General features: G+C 37.4%; 1 protein-coding gene and 2 pseudogenes across 1 annotated transcript; 1 reads left to right on the top strand and 2 right to left on the bottom strand.

Annotated features, from left to right (window-relative positions):
• Positions 1-6,018: 6,018 nt before the first annotated feature.
• LOC120177191 lies at positions 6,019-8,609 on the bottom strand (annotated as a pseudogene).
• A 1,277-nt stretch (positions 8,610-9,886) lies between these two features.
• LOC120177291 (desumoylating isopeptidase 1-like) lies at positions 9,887-12,546 on the top strand. Its single transcript, XM_039183492.1, has 4 exons — positions 9,887-9,911; positions 10,840-10,939; positions 11,448-11,764; positions 12,127-12,546. The coding sequence occupies exons 1-4, from the start codon at positions 9,887-9,889 to the stop codon at positions 12,531-12,533; spliced, it is 849 nt and encodes a 282-aa protein (XP_039039423.1). The 3' UTR covers positions 12,534-12,546.
• A 1,046-nt stretch (positions 12,547-13,592) lies between these two features.
• Positions 13,593-15,658, bottom strand: LOC120177292 (annotated as a pseudogene).
• Between the last annotated feature and the right edge of the window lie 2,026 nt (positions 15,659-17,684).

Genomic DNA, 17,684 nt, shown 5'->3' on the forward strand with positions numbered 1-17,684 from the left:
AGGTTGGTTCTCTCTTTAGACAGTCTAACATAATTCTGGCCTAGGCAATCAAATTATGCATTCATCATTGGGCATCCCTAATTCATTCCTAACAATAATCTTAACCTGCTTATGTCATGACAATCAAAATTTTCAACCAATTATCATCAACTGCTTTTTAAAAAAATATGGCAGAATATGGTACAATACCTCCCCCAAACTTGAGGGACGCATTATCCTCAATGCATGAAATTAAAACTATATGAATCTATATACAGATGCGAAAAAGAAAAACTAAAAATAAAATAGAAAATCTCTGTGGTGGGGTGGTTTGGCTGGACGCCCTCGTTAGATGTCGTTTGGGAGGAGAGTGACTCTTGGATCCCGAGTCTACTACTGCTGGCGAGGGAGATGGCTGAAGTATACGCCCTTTCTTTCTCTTGTAGCACTTCTTGCTGGACGAGGCACGTGCTGGAGTTGACTGCTCGGCAGTTGGAGTTACTTGTGCTGGACTAAGGTCTACTGCTGGGACTGGTGTAGCTTGACAGACAGGGGACTGGATAGGGTCGTGCTCGGGTTGCTTCGATGCTGGTGTGAAATCTTTGTCGGTGAAGAAGTGGGGTGGTGTATCATCACTGCTCTTGGTGGTTGAAAAAGATGAGGAGCTGAGGAACTCTTCTGTGTCGCCTTGGCCTTCCTCTGGTACAGGTGGGACATGGGTGGCTAGAGGTGGCACATCAATGGGCACTTATGGGGGAACTTCTGGAGGGATATGTGATGTTGAGGCATGGAATATGCTGTCGCCCGCATTGTATTTGAGGATGACACTGGGGAAGGTCGGCAGTCTGGTGTTAGTGTTCGGGAGCAACTCCTTAAAGAAGACGTTGAGTTGCATGTCCTTAGCCTTGACATACTCGAAGTAAATTTCCATGTGGTCCTCCAGGCGTTCGATATTTTCAAGCGTTTCTCGAGTGTACGTGACCACAACAGCCATTCTAATCACGATAACTGATTTTGCTCCCCGCTCCAAACCTTTATGCGGATCGTCGTCATTGAAACTCATCAACTCGGGTACCTTCTTCTTGGTGATGCTCTTCTTGGATTTAATGAAATCCTTAAAGTGCTCCTCGGGAACTTTCTTCTTCTTGCACAATGCGTTTATCAAGTTTGAAAATAGTAGGTTACCCCGGTTCCTCTTGGCGCATTCATGGATATGCTCAAAGATGAGTTCTCCAACGTCGATCTTCCTCCCGTATATGATCGAGTGCAAGAGCATAAGTCTCTTCACGAGGACAGTGGTGTTGTGGGATGTTGGCATCAGCTTTCCTTTGAGAAAGTGATCCCACAACTTCACATGCGGTTTTAGTGCTAGGCGATCTACTTGTTTCCTCTTTGGGGCATTTCCTTCAAACTTGGCCCATCCAAAGCGTAAATCCTATAGTACTCCGTCGTACGTTTCTTGATCGGCCTCAGCTACAAATTTCTTGTATTGCTCCTCCACTTTTCCCAACTTAAAGTGTCGATTGAGTGTTAAGGGGGAAAATGAAATGAACTTTCCTCGAACATAAACTGTGTGGATAAACGGGTCCTCGAGATGGGCGTAGAATTCCCGTACCATCGCCGGTGCTACGACATTGGGATGACGAGAAAACTTTTCCCAGTTGTGTTTCTTTGTCACGTCCATCACTTCTGGTCCAAACGGTTCCTCATCCGTGGCTGGGAAAACAAATCCATCTTCCAGATATACTTGAAGTTTATGAAAAATTTTGAAACATGTTTCTGCTTCAGCTGTTTGGAAACGTTCGAAACTCTGTGTTGGGGCTGGGGCTTTCCTTGTTCTTACCATTTTTCTTGGTTGAAATCAGTGGTGGCGATGGGAAAAATATTCTTTATTAGTGAAGAGAGAGTGAGGCACGATGAAGAAGAAGAAGTTGGGCAGTTTGTTACTTTGGAAAGTAATGGTTGGTTTCGAGGCAATTTTGTCCTTTCTTGGAGGGAAAAGATTTTTGCATTAATGAGAAATATATGATTGGACATAAAGTGGGGAAAATACATCTTTCCCTCTTTATTCTGTCTCCAAAACCATGCATCATAGGGTTTGTTTTCTTCTCATGCATGCTCTAACTCCCCATGCAGCCACGTTTCATTGCTTGCCTACAATAAAATAAAAAATATTAAAATAAACGGATATTGAAAGAAGAAAATAACTTAATTTATTTATGTACAAAATTCAAATTTTTGTTGCCTAGGCAACGAGATTTGTTCAAGAAAGAAAAGAAAACTCTTGGGCATCATATGCCAACGATGCCAGTTTGTCACGCATGACAGGGGCTCCTTTGTACTCCTTGAATCTCTGCCCGTTCACCTTAAAAATGGAACCATCATTTTGGTTCTGGATTTCAATTGCTCCATTGTCATGGACTTGGTGTACAATAAATGGCCCTAACCATCGTGATTTCAACTTGCCTGGGAATAACTTAAGACGATAATTATAGAGCAGTACTTGTTGTCTATAATAGAATTGCCTCGGCAATATTTTTCTGTCATGCCATCATTTTGTTTTCTCCTTGTATAGGCGGGCATTCTCGTATGCGTATGCTTTGAATTTATTTATCTCGTTCAATTCCAAGAGTCTTCTTTCTCCAGCAAGCTGAGCATCCATGTTTAGCTTTTTGATGGACCAATAGGCTTTATGTTCTAATTCAACATGCATATAACATTCTTTTCCATAGACCGGTTTGAATGGTGACATTCCCAATGCTGTCTTGAATGCTGTGCGATAAGCCCATAGTGCTTCATCTAGCTTCGGCGACCAGTCCTTTCGATTTGGGTTGACCACTTTCTCAAGGATCTGTTTAATTTTCCGATTAGACATTTCGGCTTGTCCATTCATTTGAGGGTGATACGCCATAGTAATCCTATGTCGTACTCCATATCGGTTCAGTACCTTAGCATTCAATTTATTATCAAAATGAGTGCCTTCATCGCTGATAATAGCTCGTGGTGTTCCAAATTGGGTGAATATATTTTTGTGCAGAAACTTTAACACCGTTTTGGAATCATTTTTAGGCATTGTGATGGCCTCAACCCACTTTGATACATAGTCTACTACCAAGAAGATGTACAAATCTCTGAAAGATGTTGGAAAGGGTCCCATGAAGTCTATTCCCCATACGTCGAAGAGTTCAATTTCTAGGATATTTTGCCATGGCATCTCATGTCTTTTTGATATGTTTCCTGTTCATTGGCATCTATCAGATGACTTATAAAATTCATGCGCATCCTTGAATAAGGTTGGCCAATAAAATCCAGATTGGAGCACCTTTGTTGCTGTTCTCATTCCACCGAAATGCTCTCCATATGGTGACGAGTGGTATTGGTGTAGAATATCTTTATGTTCTTCTTTTGGAATGCATCTTCAAATTATTTGGTCTCCACATTGCTTGAATAAAAATGGTTCATCCCAATAGTAATGTCGCACATCATGTCGAAACTTCTTTCTACCCTGGCTAGATAAATCAGGAGGAATAATACCACTAACAAGAAAGTTAACAATATCAGCATACCACGGCGCAACCGTGACAAATAATATTTTCTAATCAGGGAAATCCTCTTTAATTTCTGTTATGTCAAGACAATCAGATTTTTTATCTAGCCTAGACAAATGGTCTGCCACTTGATTCTCTATACCTTTTCTATCCTTAATCTTTAAATCAAACTCTTGTAGTAATAATATCCATCGAATTAGTCTAGGTTTCGCATTTTTTTTATTAATCAGATATTTAATGGTTGAGTGATCTGTATGCACAATTACCTTAGTGCCTATTAGGTATTCCTAAACTTATCGAATTCAAATACTACTGCTAAAAGTTCCATTTTAGTGGTGGTATAGTTTACTTGTGCATCATTAAGAGTACGGCTCGTATAGTATATGACATGAAAGATTTTACTTTTTCGTTACCCTAGCACCGCTCCTATTGCATAGTCACTGGCATCGCACATGAATTCAAATGGTTCATTCCAGTCTGGTGAGATCACGAATGGTGCTACCGAAAGCTTTTTCTTCAAATATGTGAAGGCATTCAAAAAATCATTAGTAAATTCAAATGGATGATTTTGTTGAAGCAAAAGACATAAGAGTTTAGAGATTTGAGAAAAATCTTTTATGAACCGCCTGTAGAAGCCTATATGTCCAAGGAAACTGCATACACCTCGCACATTGGTAGGTGGGGGTAGGTTTGCAATTATGTCCACCTTGCCTTTATCGACTTCAATACCTCGACATGAAATTTTATGACCCAATACTATTTCTTCGGTCACCATAAAATGGCATTTCTCCCAATTCAACACTACGTTGGTTTCTTCACATCGTTTCAGTACCTTAGATAAATTACCTAGGCATCAGTCCAAATAATCTCCCGAGATGGAGAAATCATCCATAAATATTTCCATGCATTCTTCTACCATATCTGAAAATATTGCCATCATGCATCTTTGGAATGTAGCTGGAGCGTTACACAATCCAAACGACATTCTTCTAAATGCATAGGTGCCATACGGGCATGTGAAAATTGTTTTCTCTTGATCCTCCAATGCTATGGCTATTTGGTTATACCCTGAATATCCATCGAGGAAGCAGTAAAATGTTTTTTTCGGTAGTTTATCAAGCATTTGGTCGATAAAAGGGAGGGGAAAATGGTCATTCTTTGTGGCTTTGTTGAGCTTCATGTAATCCATTCATATACGCCAGCCCGTGACTGTTCTCGTGGTGAGGAGTTCGTCATGTTCACTTTTAATTATGGTTGCACCACCTTTCTTTGGCACACATTGTATCGGGCTTACCCATGAACTATCAGAAATAGGATATATTACTCCCACGTCCAACCATTTTATGATTTCCTTCATGACTACCTTCTTCATGATTGGATTGAGTATTCTTTGAGGTTCCACTGAAGTGCTATGGCTATATTCAAGGTTAATTTTGTGCATGCCTATAGTTGGACTGATTCCCTTCAAGTCTGCCATTGTCCATTCGAGAGCTTTTCTGTGATGTGACAAAATATTCAATAAACTATTCTCCTGTTCAGAGGTTAGGTTGGCAGAAATTATCACTAGTATAGTTTCATCAACTCTTAGATAATCATATTTCAAATGTGATGGAAAAGGTTTAAATTCCAGTTTCGGTGTATGTTGCAAGGATGACTCTATAGACCTTACTTCATCATATTCTAAGGGTTCGAATTTCATACCTGATCTATTATGAAGAAGTCTCGATTGATCCTTTGTCTCTCTTCCATATCATGCATTGGTATCAATTGCTGGGCGTTCCTTATTCAAATTTTTGTTGTCAGGGCCATGAATTTCTGATTCCTCTTCTGAGTTTAATTCGCTTGGGCCAAATGTATCTTGTTCATGCATCTCGGTTGTAGGGTCATTATACAAAGCGATGTATTCATCGAGTATTCTCCTCGACTTCTCTAATGCATTGGCACTCTTCTGAATCGTCCACATATTTCATGGAATTGAATACATTGACGGTGACACTTTGCTCTCCTACTCACATTATGAACTCTCCCTTTTCATAATCTATTAGGATTCTCCCAGTGGCTAAAAATGGTCGTCCCAGGATAATCGGGGCATTTTCATCGGCTTTGAAATCCAGGATATGGAAATCAACTGGAAAGAAAAATTTATCCACCTTTACGATGACGTCCTCTATTCTGCCCTCTGGCCGCATATATGACCGATCGACTAGTTGTAAGATGACTGAGGTTGGGCAGGCATGATACCCGTCTAGATTCATAAATATGGACTTTGGTATTTGATTACTGATTTCTTTACTGTGATAAATCATGATTGTCCTTCCTATTGAACAAAACGCACACTTCGTCGTACATGACTTGTCATGGAATATTATGAGATCTATGACTACAAGTAATTCACCAGTTCCTATGACTAGAATATTACTAAACCGTTATCAACCGACCAATAGGGCAACGGCATCTCCATCTCCATCTTCATCTTCATCTTCATCTTCAATGCTATCAATCTCGAATTGCAACGCTAGATTATTTTCTTGCAAATATTTTCTTGTATAGTGCCTGAAAAAGCATGAGGTACTAGTCCAGTTTCCAGATTATCCGGAGATCCATCAATGATGACAATAGAAGTGGAATCATTCTCTAGTTGTTCAGGAAACAGCCTCAACCTTTCACGTAATGTTGCGCTTTAGCACAAACTTATGACATGGAGTGTGTCTCTGATTGAACCTGCCTGGAAGCATAGGTCGAGTTTTATAGAAATCTCCACAAAGATCAAATCCCATTTTCTCTGTACAATCCTTGCATCTGTATCTATCCCCAACAATCGGACACATCTGCCAGCACAAATTTGAGCAGTATTGGACTTACTATAAGAGAATCTAACAGTACAAGCGATGACAATTATACCGTAGAAAAAAAATATCAATTAGTCTAGCAAAGCAATGCAAAGAAATAATAAACTCCATCTTTATGCACTAGGTCAGGTGAAAATGTTGCTTGAAAAGCTCTAAACAAAATCCAACAAACACTGAATCAAAAAGCAATAGAGAGCAACTTATCCATTATAGGACCCTCTTTAAGCAATAAAATGTCCTCAATACAAATTTTCAGAGTTCAATGCCCGGAAACTATTGACGGGATTAACTAAGGAGTGTTGAAAAAGAAGAATAGACACTGGCAAAACAAGCATGTACACACACACACACATACTTGCACTCTGCATTTCCATTAGTGATTAGACTACTTGCAAGCAATTTTCGTTAGAAAAGAATAAAAATTGTTATGAGAAAAAATAAAGGTTGACATGTTTTTTTTCCCTGATAAATAGGTAGGCCTCATTAAAACCCCCCTTCATATCCGTCAAGCAACAAGAGTGTCTCAACGGACATTGGAAGGAAGAAAAGAGTGCCTTAAAATTTTATTGCATAAGTACCAAGTACAAGAAGAGTACAATACCACCAAACCCATTGACAACCATCTCAACAATGAGCTACAATACACTACCTAAACACAGCAGTGACCATACCCAACTCAAAAACTATCTCCTAAAAACATTCGACCAAATGCAAACATAACACAATTACCAAAAATGCCAACAAACCACAATACAATAAACTTAATGCAACAAATAAATCCCATCCAATTAGCCTATCCCTGGCTTAGCAAATTCATCCGCTTCCCAGTTAACTGCTCTCAACACATGCTTTAAAATATTGTAGAATGAGCTATGTTATTTATGGGAATGAAATGAGAAAACAAAAGACAACTATGAGCATGCATGAAACCAAAACATTTGAACTTTAAAGAAGAAAGTAAGCAACATATTTACCCCACAAGCATCAGAACCAGCTCCTACATGAGTATAGCGATGGGGCTTTACTTCTGAGGGCAACAGGACCGGTGAGATATCTCTTTTACTAGGTTCCATGGAACCTGAGAATTCAAACATAATAACTAGTTTAAAATTATGGACTCAAAGTTGATGCAGCATTATTATAGCACGATCAGTCAATCAGACTCTTTTTAAGATTGATTTTGCCAACATGAATGACTAAGAAATTCAGTATATATAGGATATTGAATTAGTAATCATGTGCTTCAGTTTTAAGCTTAACAAAAAAAAAAAAAAAGACCAATCAGCAGGAAAAAGGATGGAACCGAAAATATAATTCAGCTAAATACTAAATCAAACGAAATGTTGATAGACCTAGAACAAGATGGGACCGTGGAAAATTGAGACATACAAGTGGATGGTCCCTCATGCTTGCAAGAAGCTTGTTTGAACTGAATAGTATCTTTTCTCAGTGCATACTCATTGGGAAATTTAGCCACCAAAAAGTGATCAAGTGTCGAGCAGACTTTCGGAAAACCCCTTGGATACATTGACAAACTTGACACCTAAGCATCTCATCAGCAGGGATACCGATGCATGTTTGACAAGAAACTGAGAAAGAATAAAGATAAGTCATAAATAACAGGAAATTGAGGCTCAGTGATGCTAATGTAAAGATAGAAACAATTGTAGAGGAATACCATGTCCGCAGTTAAGAACAATAGGATGGAAAAGCAGTTTCTTGCACGTAGTACACAGTACATCAGCAACTGAAATCTGATCATTTTCCTTCCGGGAAACATGAGGCTCTATCTGTCCATCTGGTTCATTAAGTTCCTCTTTGCTGGTAGAAGAGTCAGAAATATTAGAAGACTTTGACGAGCTTCCAAGGTGATTAATTTATCCATCAGCATCTGATTCACATGCATAACCACTGAATTCCGGCGAAAAGCAGGCAAAATTCATCAACATAAAAAAATTATGAAATTCATAGTTCTTTCTATAAAAGTAGCAAAGGAAAATCTTACGCAGAACTATTGGTTTGTAAAGAAGATCCCTGCAATTTAAAAAATAGTTTTGGTAATTTTTAAAAAATCAAATAAAAAAGAACAAGATAGCGAGAAACATTGAAATTATTTGAAGTAATGATTATTACTTACAGACAAACGCAACAAACGAAATCGTCAGGAATTTCTTCAGCATCATGGGACAAGTTTGGGATTGGGAGGAATCCATTGAATTCCCTTCCAGTCGGTAATGAGGTGGCAAAATACCAAATCAGCAACTCCTCCAACTTTCTTTTTCACCCTCACCAATTAACCATTTCTCTATTCTAGATGCTCATTCCACGTCATACATATTGTTTCGACGAACAAAGTAATTCCACGTCATATTGTTTTGACGGACAAGCTAATTCCACTTTAAATTTTATAAAATTTATTAATTAAAACGTAACAAAATTAAAAATAATATCAAATTGATTTGAGTTTCTATTAAAATTATCAATGACATTTACTAAAATAATTATTTTAGTTTATATTTATTAAAAGTATTTTCATCTTAATATTTTATTTTAAGAATAAATAATGTGAAAATTGTTTGTCAATAGTGATCAAACCTTTAAAATATGTCTTTTTGTCTAAAACGAAATATTAGAAAACCAAAATACTACAAAAATAAAGATTAAAGTGCCTACTTAAACAAAAGTTAAAAGTTCTTTTTGCTTAAAATGAACAGTTGGAGGTAAGATGCCCTTAAAAAAAATAAGGGTTAAATAAATTTTTAATCAAATATTAATAATATTTTTTATTAATATAAGGGATTACAAGTGATAGTATTTGTCTTAAATAAGAGTTAAATAAATTTTTAATCAAATTGATTTTTTTAAATTAATGATTGTTATTATGTCCTACTTTAAACTTTTGGAAAGTTTTACTGTAAGGTGATCTTAATATACGTCAATACGGTTAAGGAAATATGATATTAGTTTTTTTAATAAAATCGGTAAAAATTACCACAAATATTATTATTTTTATCTAAAATATTATTGAGCGTTTTACCGATCTTGGTAATATATACGGTAAAGTATTATCTAAAACATTATTTTTTTTATCGGATATATTACCAAACCCGGTAAAACGCCAAATAATAACATTTCTAATATAAATAATAACGTTTTCGATAATTTTTTATTAATTTTATTAAAAAAATAATAATAAAATCAATAATATATTTCTTTAATTGTATATTAAATGCTGCACGTGAGACTACCCTAAACTTATCCGTGCTTTCATAACATCCCGTTAAAATTGTTGTAACTGAAAATTCTAAATTTAGAATCGTGGTTGCTGATCCTTTTGATAAAAAATATTAATTATAATAAAATGCAACTTGTAAATTTTAATTGCCTAAGACAAGCTCTATCATCGCGCACGCGCGGACTGTTTACAGCGTGGACAACATGTCTGGTTTTATTTCCCACGTATGACTAATCATTACCATTTAGAAACAGTAAATCAATGCGTGTCAAAAAATGAGTGGACAGTACTTTCAAGAAGGTAATAGAAGAGCGCGAAACCAAACCCGGGGTACTGGCAAATATCTGGGGCCCAAACCCGATTAACCCGACCGCCCAACTATAAAAGCAACTCCCACGTCCAGATTTCGTTTTCACCCAAAGGGCTTAAAGAAAAGAAGAGGAACAATAGTTCCGCGATTTCGCCCTTTCCTCTCGGGTTCAGTTTCATTACCAAAACTAGTTTGAAATTCAAATGTATATTCATTTTTCTAGTTGTGTTTTTGGGTTGAAACAATATTGTTTAATTATATATGTTTTGTGTCTCTTCCGATTCGATTTTGTATCTCTTTAGATCGTGTGATCGCAAAAAGCGTTGTGATCTCCAATTATTGAGAATTATAAGGCCATGACTTATCTCGAGTGAAACTTATAGGCTTTTAATTTATGATGTGTGATTATATGATTAATTAGCTGTTTTAGGTTTGAAATTCTGATATTTTAAAAGATAAATACAAGAAATTTGCCCTTGTTTAGCACGAATGAATGTATTGGGATCTGGTTAAAGAGGCAGTTAAAATTATTTATAAACGGAAAGCCTTGTGAAGTAAAAAAGGTGATATATTTGTCTTTCATTTGATTATAATTTTTGCTTGTAAATTTTGTCTCCCTGATCTGTTTGGACAGGTCATCTGCGTCGGTTCCATCAGAGGGTGCAATAATTCTTTTCCCTTCCTTTCCTAGCAAGAGCGTTAATAGCGTGACCTGCAGGCATTGCTGAGGTATCTAATTCTCCTCATTTGGTTCAACTTTTGTTTGATTCTTTGCTTTGTTATATTTTTCTTTGCATTTTTTCTGTTAGTATGCTTTCCCAGGATTTTACTTTTGCATCTGTTTTTTAGTATGCTTTACAAGGATTTTATTTAGTTGGTAAATGTTCTGTGAACTAATTGAGACTTTGAATTGATGAGAGGAGGGCCATAATGTTACCTTGAATGTGTACGACTTGAGCCAAGGACTTGCTCGGCAGCTTTCAACGACCTTGTTAGGGAAGGCTATTGAGGGAATATGGTAAGCGTTTAGTTTTAAGGGGAAAGATTGTTTCTTGATGTGAGATTTTTTATTGAAGTCTAAAATTTTCTTAACTATGTTTATTATAATGTATCTTACATCTTAAGTATTCATTAAGAAAAATTTCTCAAGTATGTTTCATTTGTAGGATTTTGTTGGTAGTTTTGCGTTTTTACCAGTTTTGTTTCTTTGAACTAGACAGTATCTGATTTTGACTCGTGATATGCTGCATCTTCGTTTCAATACCGGCTATGTTGGGCCTTATTAGTGAATGTTATTGTTATTCATTTGACGTTTTTCGCACATCGTGTTAATCCTGGCCGGAAACTTATTTTTTATGGTTATCTATGTTCTGTCCCTCCTTTTTGTTGTAGTTATTCTACTTCTCCTTGTCGCATCAAGTCTTCCACCTCCCATTGTATACATGGAAATGGAATTGGGTTTACAGTTGCATTGCTTGTTACGCATTTGCTGAGTTAGGTTTATTCATTTTTTGTTTGCTTGATAGGCACACTGGAGTTGTGGTTTATGATAAGGAATACTATTTTGGTGGAGGAATCCAACATGCTCCTGTTGGGACAACACCATACGGGAAACCGATTAGAGTAATCAATTTAGGAGTCACTCATGTGCCTGAGGATGTGTTTGAGATGTATTTGCAGGAGATTAGTCCTCGTTACACGGCTGAGACCTACAGTTTGCTCACCCACAATTGCAACAACTTCAGCAATGAGGTTGCCCAATTTCTAGTCGGTTCCGGTATTCCGGACTATATCTTGCAGCTGCCTAATGAAGTTATGAGCAGTCCCATGGGTGCACTTTTAAGTAAGTTATTATCTGCTCTTAAATTTTACTTCATTCCTGTGTCAGATATGCTGTAGGGACATCGTCATTAACCTATTTCATGTTAATTATAGTGGATTAATGTGTTTTAGCATTTTTTTTATAGTGCGGGATTAGCTTAACTAGTCCCTTCAATCCAAAAATAGTGATTTGTTATTTCCAATAATTTTCTTTTCGTCTTGCGTGAAAATTATCAAAATAACATGCTTGATAAAATAAAATTTTATTTTATCCCTTGATGAATGTGATCCATTCTGTTAGGCAGATGCTTTCTTTCTTTCCATGGCCCAAGTGAATGGTTTTTGGTATCAGACTTGTTAAATACTCTACCCTTTTTTGTACAGTGCCCATGATACAGAATTTGGAGACAACCTTGAGAGCTGGTGCTGTTCCTCAAGTTCCCCAATTTACCCCTTCTGTATCTGGTCAGTCATCTCGGTCCACAACTGCCAACGTGAACGGGCCATCCAATACCACACAGAAAAAAGAGGTTGAGAATAAAGTGAAGGCTGGGGAGAAGCCGAAATCCGAGGAAGTCAAGCCAACACCACCTTCTAAACCGACTGGAGCTGGCGGAGCTGCAGCAGACCCTCTTGGAGATGCACGAGCCAAGGTCCAAGAGGAGATAACACGTGAATTTGCCGCCATTATGGCGACCGGAACATTGCGAGCTAGTGAGGCAGCAGCACTGGCGACTAGAAAAGTGATGCAGAAATACGGGCATTTGAATGTTGCCTTGCCACAGAGTTAGAAGCAGGAAAGATGTAAGAGAAACTTTGTTTTCTTGAGCAGCCATATACCTTGGATGTTTGGATTCGGACATCCAACGAAGAATTGAAATCATTTTATAATAATGATTCGACTTCATTAAGAAAATGATTTGAATCTTTCCAAATTTAAATTTAATTATGGGAATGTGGTTGCGATGAGTCAGTAGCCTTTTTTTTGGGGGGGGGGGGGGTGGGTTTCACGCTATGAATTCCACTGTATGCAACCAAGTACTATTCAACTCTATCCACTTTCACCAATATAGTGGACATTATTAAAATAAGTATTTAAATCTAGAATGCTAAATGAAGTGTTTTCATAAAAATTAAAAACTAATCATTTATATAGTTAAAAGTTATCAAAAATTGTTTCAAAAATATAATAATAATAATAATAATAAAGTGGTGTTAAATTGGAAATGAGTTTTTGAGGATGTTGTTTTGATTAAAATATAGAAGGTTATGCAAAACCCTGCTTAAACTTTTGGAAAGTTTCAAAAATTTTAGAAGCCTAAACTTAAATTTTAAGAAAAAGATATTCTAAATAAGAAATAAAAAAATTAAAAAGGATTTAAATAAAAAATACAAAAGATATAACTTTACTAGAATTTAAAAAAAATAGTCCACATTAACTCTTTTTTAAAAAAATAGAGACCAAATAGTAATTTTCCAATTTTTGGGGCCAGACCCCCACTATCCCTCAATACCGAGCCTTGCCTACAGGGCTTTTATTTGACTTGCTGGGAGTTGCACCCGTGTTTCCCTATTAGTAATTTGCCTAATTTCCTTGTTATATCAGAAAATTTTAAGTAGCATAACAAATACAACAACAAAAATGCTTTTAAACAACAACGTACCAAAATGTTAATTACTTCTCAATTAAAATAACCATGACTCCATAGAATCCACATCATCCAAATTTAAGGTAAAATCTTAATACAACTGTCAATTGTCCCTAAAAGTTGCTTCAATCAAAATATACAAGGACTAAATTTATTAAAAATTGAATAGAGAAAGGGACAAAATCAATAGAACAATAAAGATTCAAACTTCAACCTGAAAACAATATATGCTCGATAGAATTAACATGATGTTAGTCAAATTGTTTCTTCCCGAGGTAATGGTGTATGCTCCTGATTAGTTAAACTAATATTTCCATTCTCTAATTCAACGGTACCTTCTTTAGCTCTACAAAAAACATCAGTAGGGATGTTCATTCCTGCAAAACCGATCATCACGGCCGCAGCTCCCAGGTAATCCAAGAGATGAGGACCATTGCCGATTATCATATCAACAATTGCCGCCAATGGCACTTGGATAGCAAGACCAGCAGTTGCTACTGTTGCTGTGGTAAGAAGAACAGCTTTTGCCCATAAATAATCATTCAGCACATTGTCCAACAAGCCTATGCATGATGCAGTAAGAGATAATATCAGGTACGAAAATTGTGTCAAAGATAAGGATACAATAAACTGGAGTTCATTGCACAAAGACGAAGTTCATGTGCTTGGAGAACGCATTGAAAATGGTGGTAGATAAAGATAATATGCATTTAGTCATGCACCTTTTGTTTTATTAAAGCCCAACATATTAGGTAGATAAATTTAACAATTTCATCAGTTAAGAGGAGAAAGTAACTGCAAGCCAAAATAAAATACAAACCTTTTCCTATAATCAGGCCAAACTGCTTCCAGGATAGTGTGTTGAGAGACTCTAGCTTGGTGAAATGGAGTATAAGAGCAAAAGGAAGGAATAATAATACGTTGAAAAACCCTAGAAACCCAGGAATTGTGCCATGCTCGCGCGGCCACTCTTTTCATCATTATCGGGTAACTTTTTACGAATAAGTGTAACATATACAGCATAGAGAGCTGCTGCGACAAGAGCCAGAACGTCTCCAAGAACAGGGTTTGAAGCAATTATTCTTAAATTCTTGTTGTTGTGTGAGTCCCCCAAGCTGACAATAATGGTTCCTGTCATGCAAAGAAGGACACTTACAAGCTTTATCCAACTGAACTTCTCACCCAAGACTGCCAAAGAGACCAAAAATGTGAAAATGCTTGATGCACTGCTCAAGACGGTGTTGGACTGCAGATGACAAAGGAAAGTAAATTATCTGATATATCTGAGAAAGAACATGTGTAGAATCTGAACTTATGCAATCATTGCAAATATGCATTATGCGCACCGTTACAGTCGTGTACTTCAATGAGAGATCAAAAGCCAGTTGCGCCAGAAACCAAAATGGGCATACTGACAGGCTAACTTTAGCCACTCTGGTACGTGTCCATCGCCCTTTTGCATCTAAGCCAACATTGGCAACCTCACCTTGACTAGGCAAAGTAGTAGTAAGATCATCGGAAACTTTTTCAAACAGCGAACCATTCAAGATCTCGTGATTAATTTCCCCCTCTTCTGCAAGTGAGAATTGACTTGATCCATCTGCTCTTGAACCTAAACCACCCTCTCCAAGAAGGATAGCTTGCTCCGATTCTGTCATCTCCTCTAAAGGGCTGCTGCTTGAATTTCTTCGGAACAATAAACTTCCACAATTATCTTCTAGATACCGCCCGATCTCAACCAAGGGAATATAAACAATGAATAATGAATTGCAAATGTATGTTATAAGAAATGGAGAAACACCTGCATCAACGACAGACTGTACCACAAAACTAGCAGCTATCCATATAGCGGCAACAGCAAATATGTAAAGCAAACCTAAACCCCATCTCCATTCGAAGCCATTGTTGGGAAATAAACCAAGTACAACTAATTTCCCTATAGTTAGATTAGTGAGAATACGAAATAAAAGCGGAAAAATAATACCCGAAATTGATAACGGAGTTCAACCAATTGTGCTTACGTCTCCGGACTGCTGCATATCTTTTATTAAGAGAGAAAATTTACAGGTGTTTACAAAACACTCACTACTCACAATAAAGCTCTCTAGTATTGGGAGAAAGAAATGATTTTTGGGATGGTTTTGAAGCTAAATGAGCTAGGGTATTTATAGTTGAAACTTAAGGACTAATCTTGTAATTACCCTAAAATACAATGTCTAAATGTGATTTATCCATTATTATTTTCAACAAATGTTCTGCCAACCCATTGAAATTTTGCACCATTCGGTGCCTACCCTTCCTACATTTGAATTTGTTAATTTCATTTAGAAATTTAGGCGGTGCCCACCGTCATTGACTTTACAATCTCCCACTTGAAGACTGATTTTAATCTGTCTTCACACCTTGATCAATGCAGCAGCATTTCTGGTCTCGTTATTCTAGCATGCCAACTGAAGCTGAACACAACTTCAGTTTTTCCGTGGTCACCGTCTTTGTCAACATGTCTACCGGATTTTGAGCACCACTAATCTTTTCAAGTTTCAAAATCCCATCTTCCAGAAGAGACCGGATAAAATGATATCTCAATTGTATGTGCTTCGTTCTGGAATGAAAATACGGATTTTTTGCTAGATGGATAGCACTTTGACTGTCGCAATATAATACATTGTTTTCTTGTATCTTGCCTAACTCTTCTAAGAAACTTTGGAGCCAAACCATCTCCTTGCTGGCTTCCGTAACAGCGACATATTCTGCTTCGGTTGTGGAGAGAGCAACTATCTTCTGTAGTTGAGAAACCCAACTCACTGCAGTACCTCCTAGAGTATAGACATACCCTGTAGTGCTCCTTCTGATGTCAACATTTCCGGCTAAGTCAGCATCTACATAGCCTGTTAGTATCGTATTTCCACCTTTGAAACAAAGTGCTTTGTTTGTGGTACCCCACAGATATATGAGGATCCATTTGACTACTTCCAGTGTACTTTGCCCGGATTATTCATGTACCTGCTAACAGCTCCCACTGCATGAGCAATATCTGGTCTGGTACAAACCATGGCATATATCAGACTTCCAATTGCTGAGGCATACAACACCTTCACCATGTGTGCACGTTCTTCCTCCTTCTTTGGTGATTGGTCTTTGGATAGTCTGAAATGAACACCTAAAGGTGTACTTACTGGTTTAGCATCTTGCATGTTGAACCTGGAGAGTACTTTGTTGATGTACTCAACCTATGATAACATCAAAGTCCCCGACTTTGTGTCTCTTTTGATCCTCATCCCAAGAATCTGCTTTGCAACGCCCAGATCTTTCATAGCAAACTGCTTCGACAATTTTTGCTTCAAGTTTATAATATCTTGCATATCTGAGCCTGCAACGAGCATGTCATCAACGTACAATAATAAAATAATGAAGCTGTTGTCGAACCTCTTGATGTAGCAACAATGATATGCTTGCCATCTGGTAAAACCATTGCTACCCATGAAGCTATCGAACTTCTTGTACCACTGTCTAGGAGCTTGTTTTAAACCATACAAGCTCTTCTTCAACTTGCATACCAGGTTTTTGTTTCCTGCCTCTATTAAGCCTTCTGGCTGCCTCATATAGATTTCTTCCTCCAAATCACCATGAAGGAAAGTTGTCTTTACATCTAACTGCTCAAGATGTAAATTTTCTGCAGCTACAATTTTCAACACAGTCTGATTATAGATAGTTTTACAACTTGAGAGAAAATTTCATTGTAGTCAATACCTTCCTTTTGCTGAAAACCTTTGACAACCAATCTTGCTTTGTAGCGTTTGCTCCCATCGTGCTCTTCTTTGATCCTGTAAATCCACTTGTTATGGAGCGCTTTCTTGCCTGGTGGTAATTCAGCTAATTCCCACGTCTGATTTGACATAAGCGAGTCCATCTCATCTTTCATGGAAGACTCCCACTTGACTGAATCCTCCACTTGCATTGCTTCATCATAGCACTTTGGTTCACCATTGTCAGTCAGCAACAAGTAGTGCAAAGAAGGAGAATACCGTTGGGTTGGTTTAGGAATTCTGGAGGAGCGTCTCAGTTCTGGTGTGCCTGGTTCTTCCTCTTAAACTGCTTCAGGACTGATCTGAACATCATTTCCAGAAATCTCCTCGAACTCAGCAAATTCCTTTGTTTCAGCTTCGGTATTACTTGATTTTGCGGTTGACCTGTCTTTGTACATCACATTTTCATTGAAAATGACGTCTCTGCTTCTAATGATCTTCCGATTTTCGTAGTCCCAAAACCGGTAACCAAACTCATCACCACCGT

The sequence above is a fragment of the Hibiscus syriacus genome, unplaced genomic scaffold (assembly GCF_006381635.1).
Source record: "Hibiscus syriacus cultivar Baekdansim isolate YM2019G1 unplaced genomic scaffold, ASM638163v2 tig00112285_pilon, whole genome shotgun sequence".
NCBI lineage: Eukaryota > Viridiplantae > Streptophyta > Magnoliopsida > Malvales > Malvaceae > Hibiscus > Hibiscus syriacus.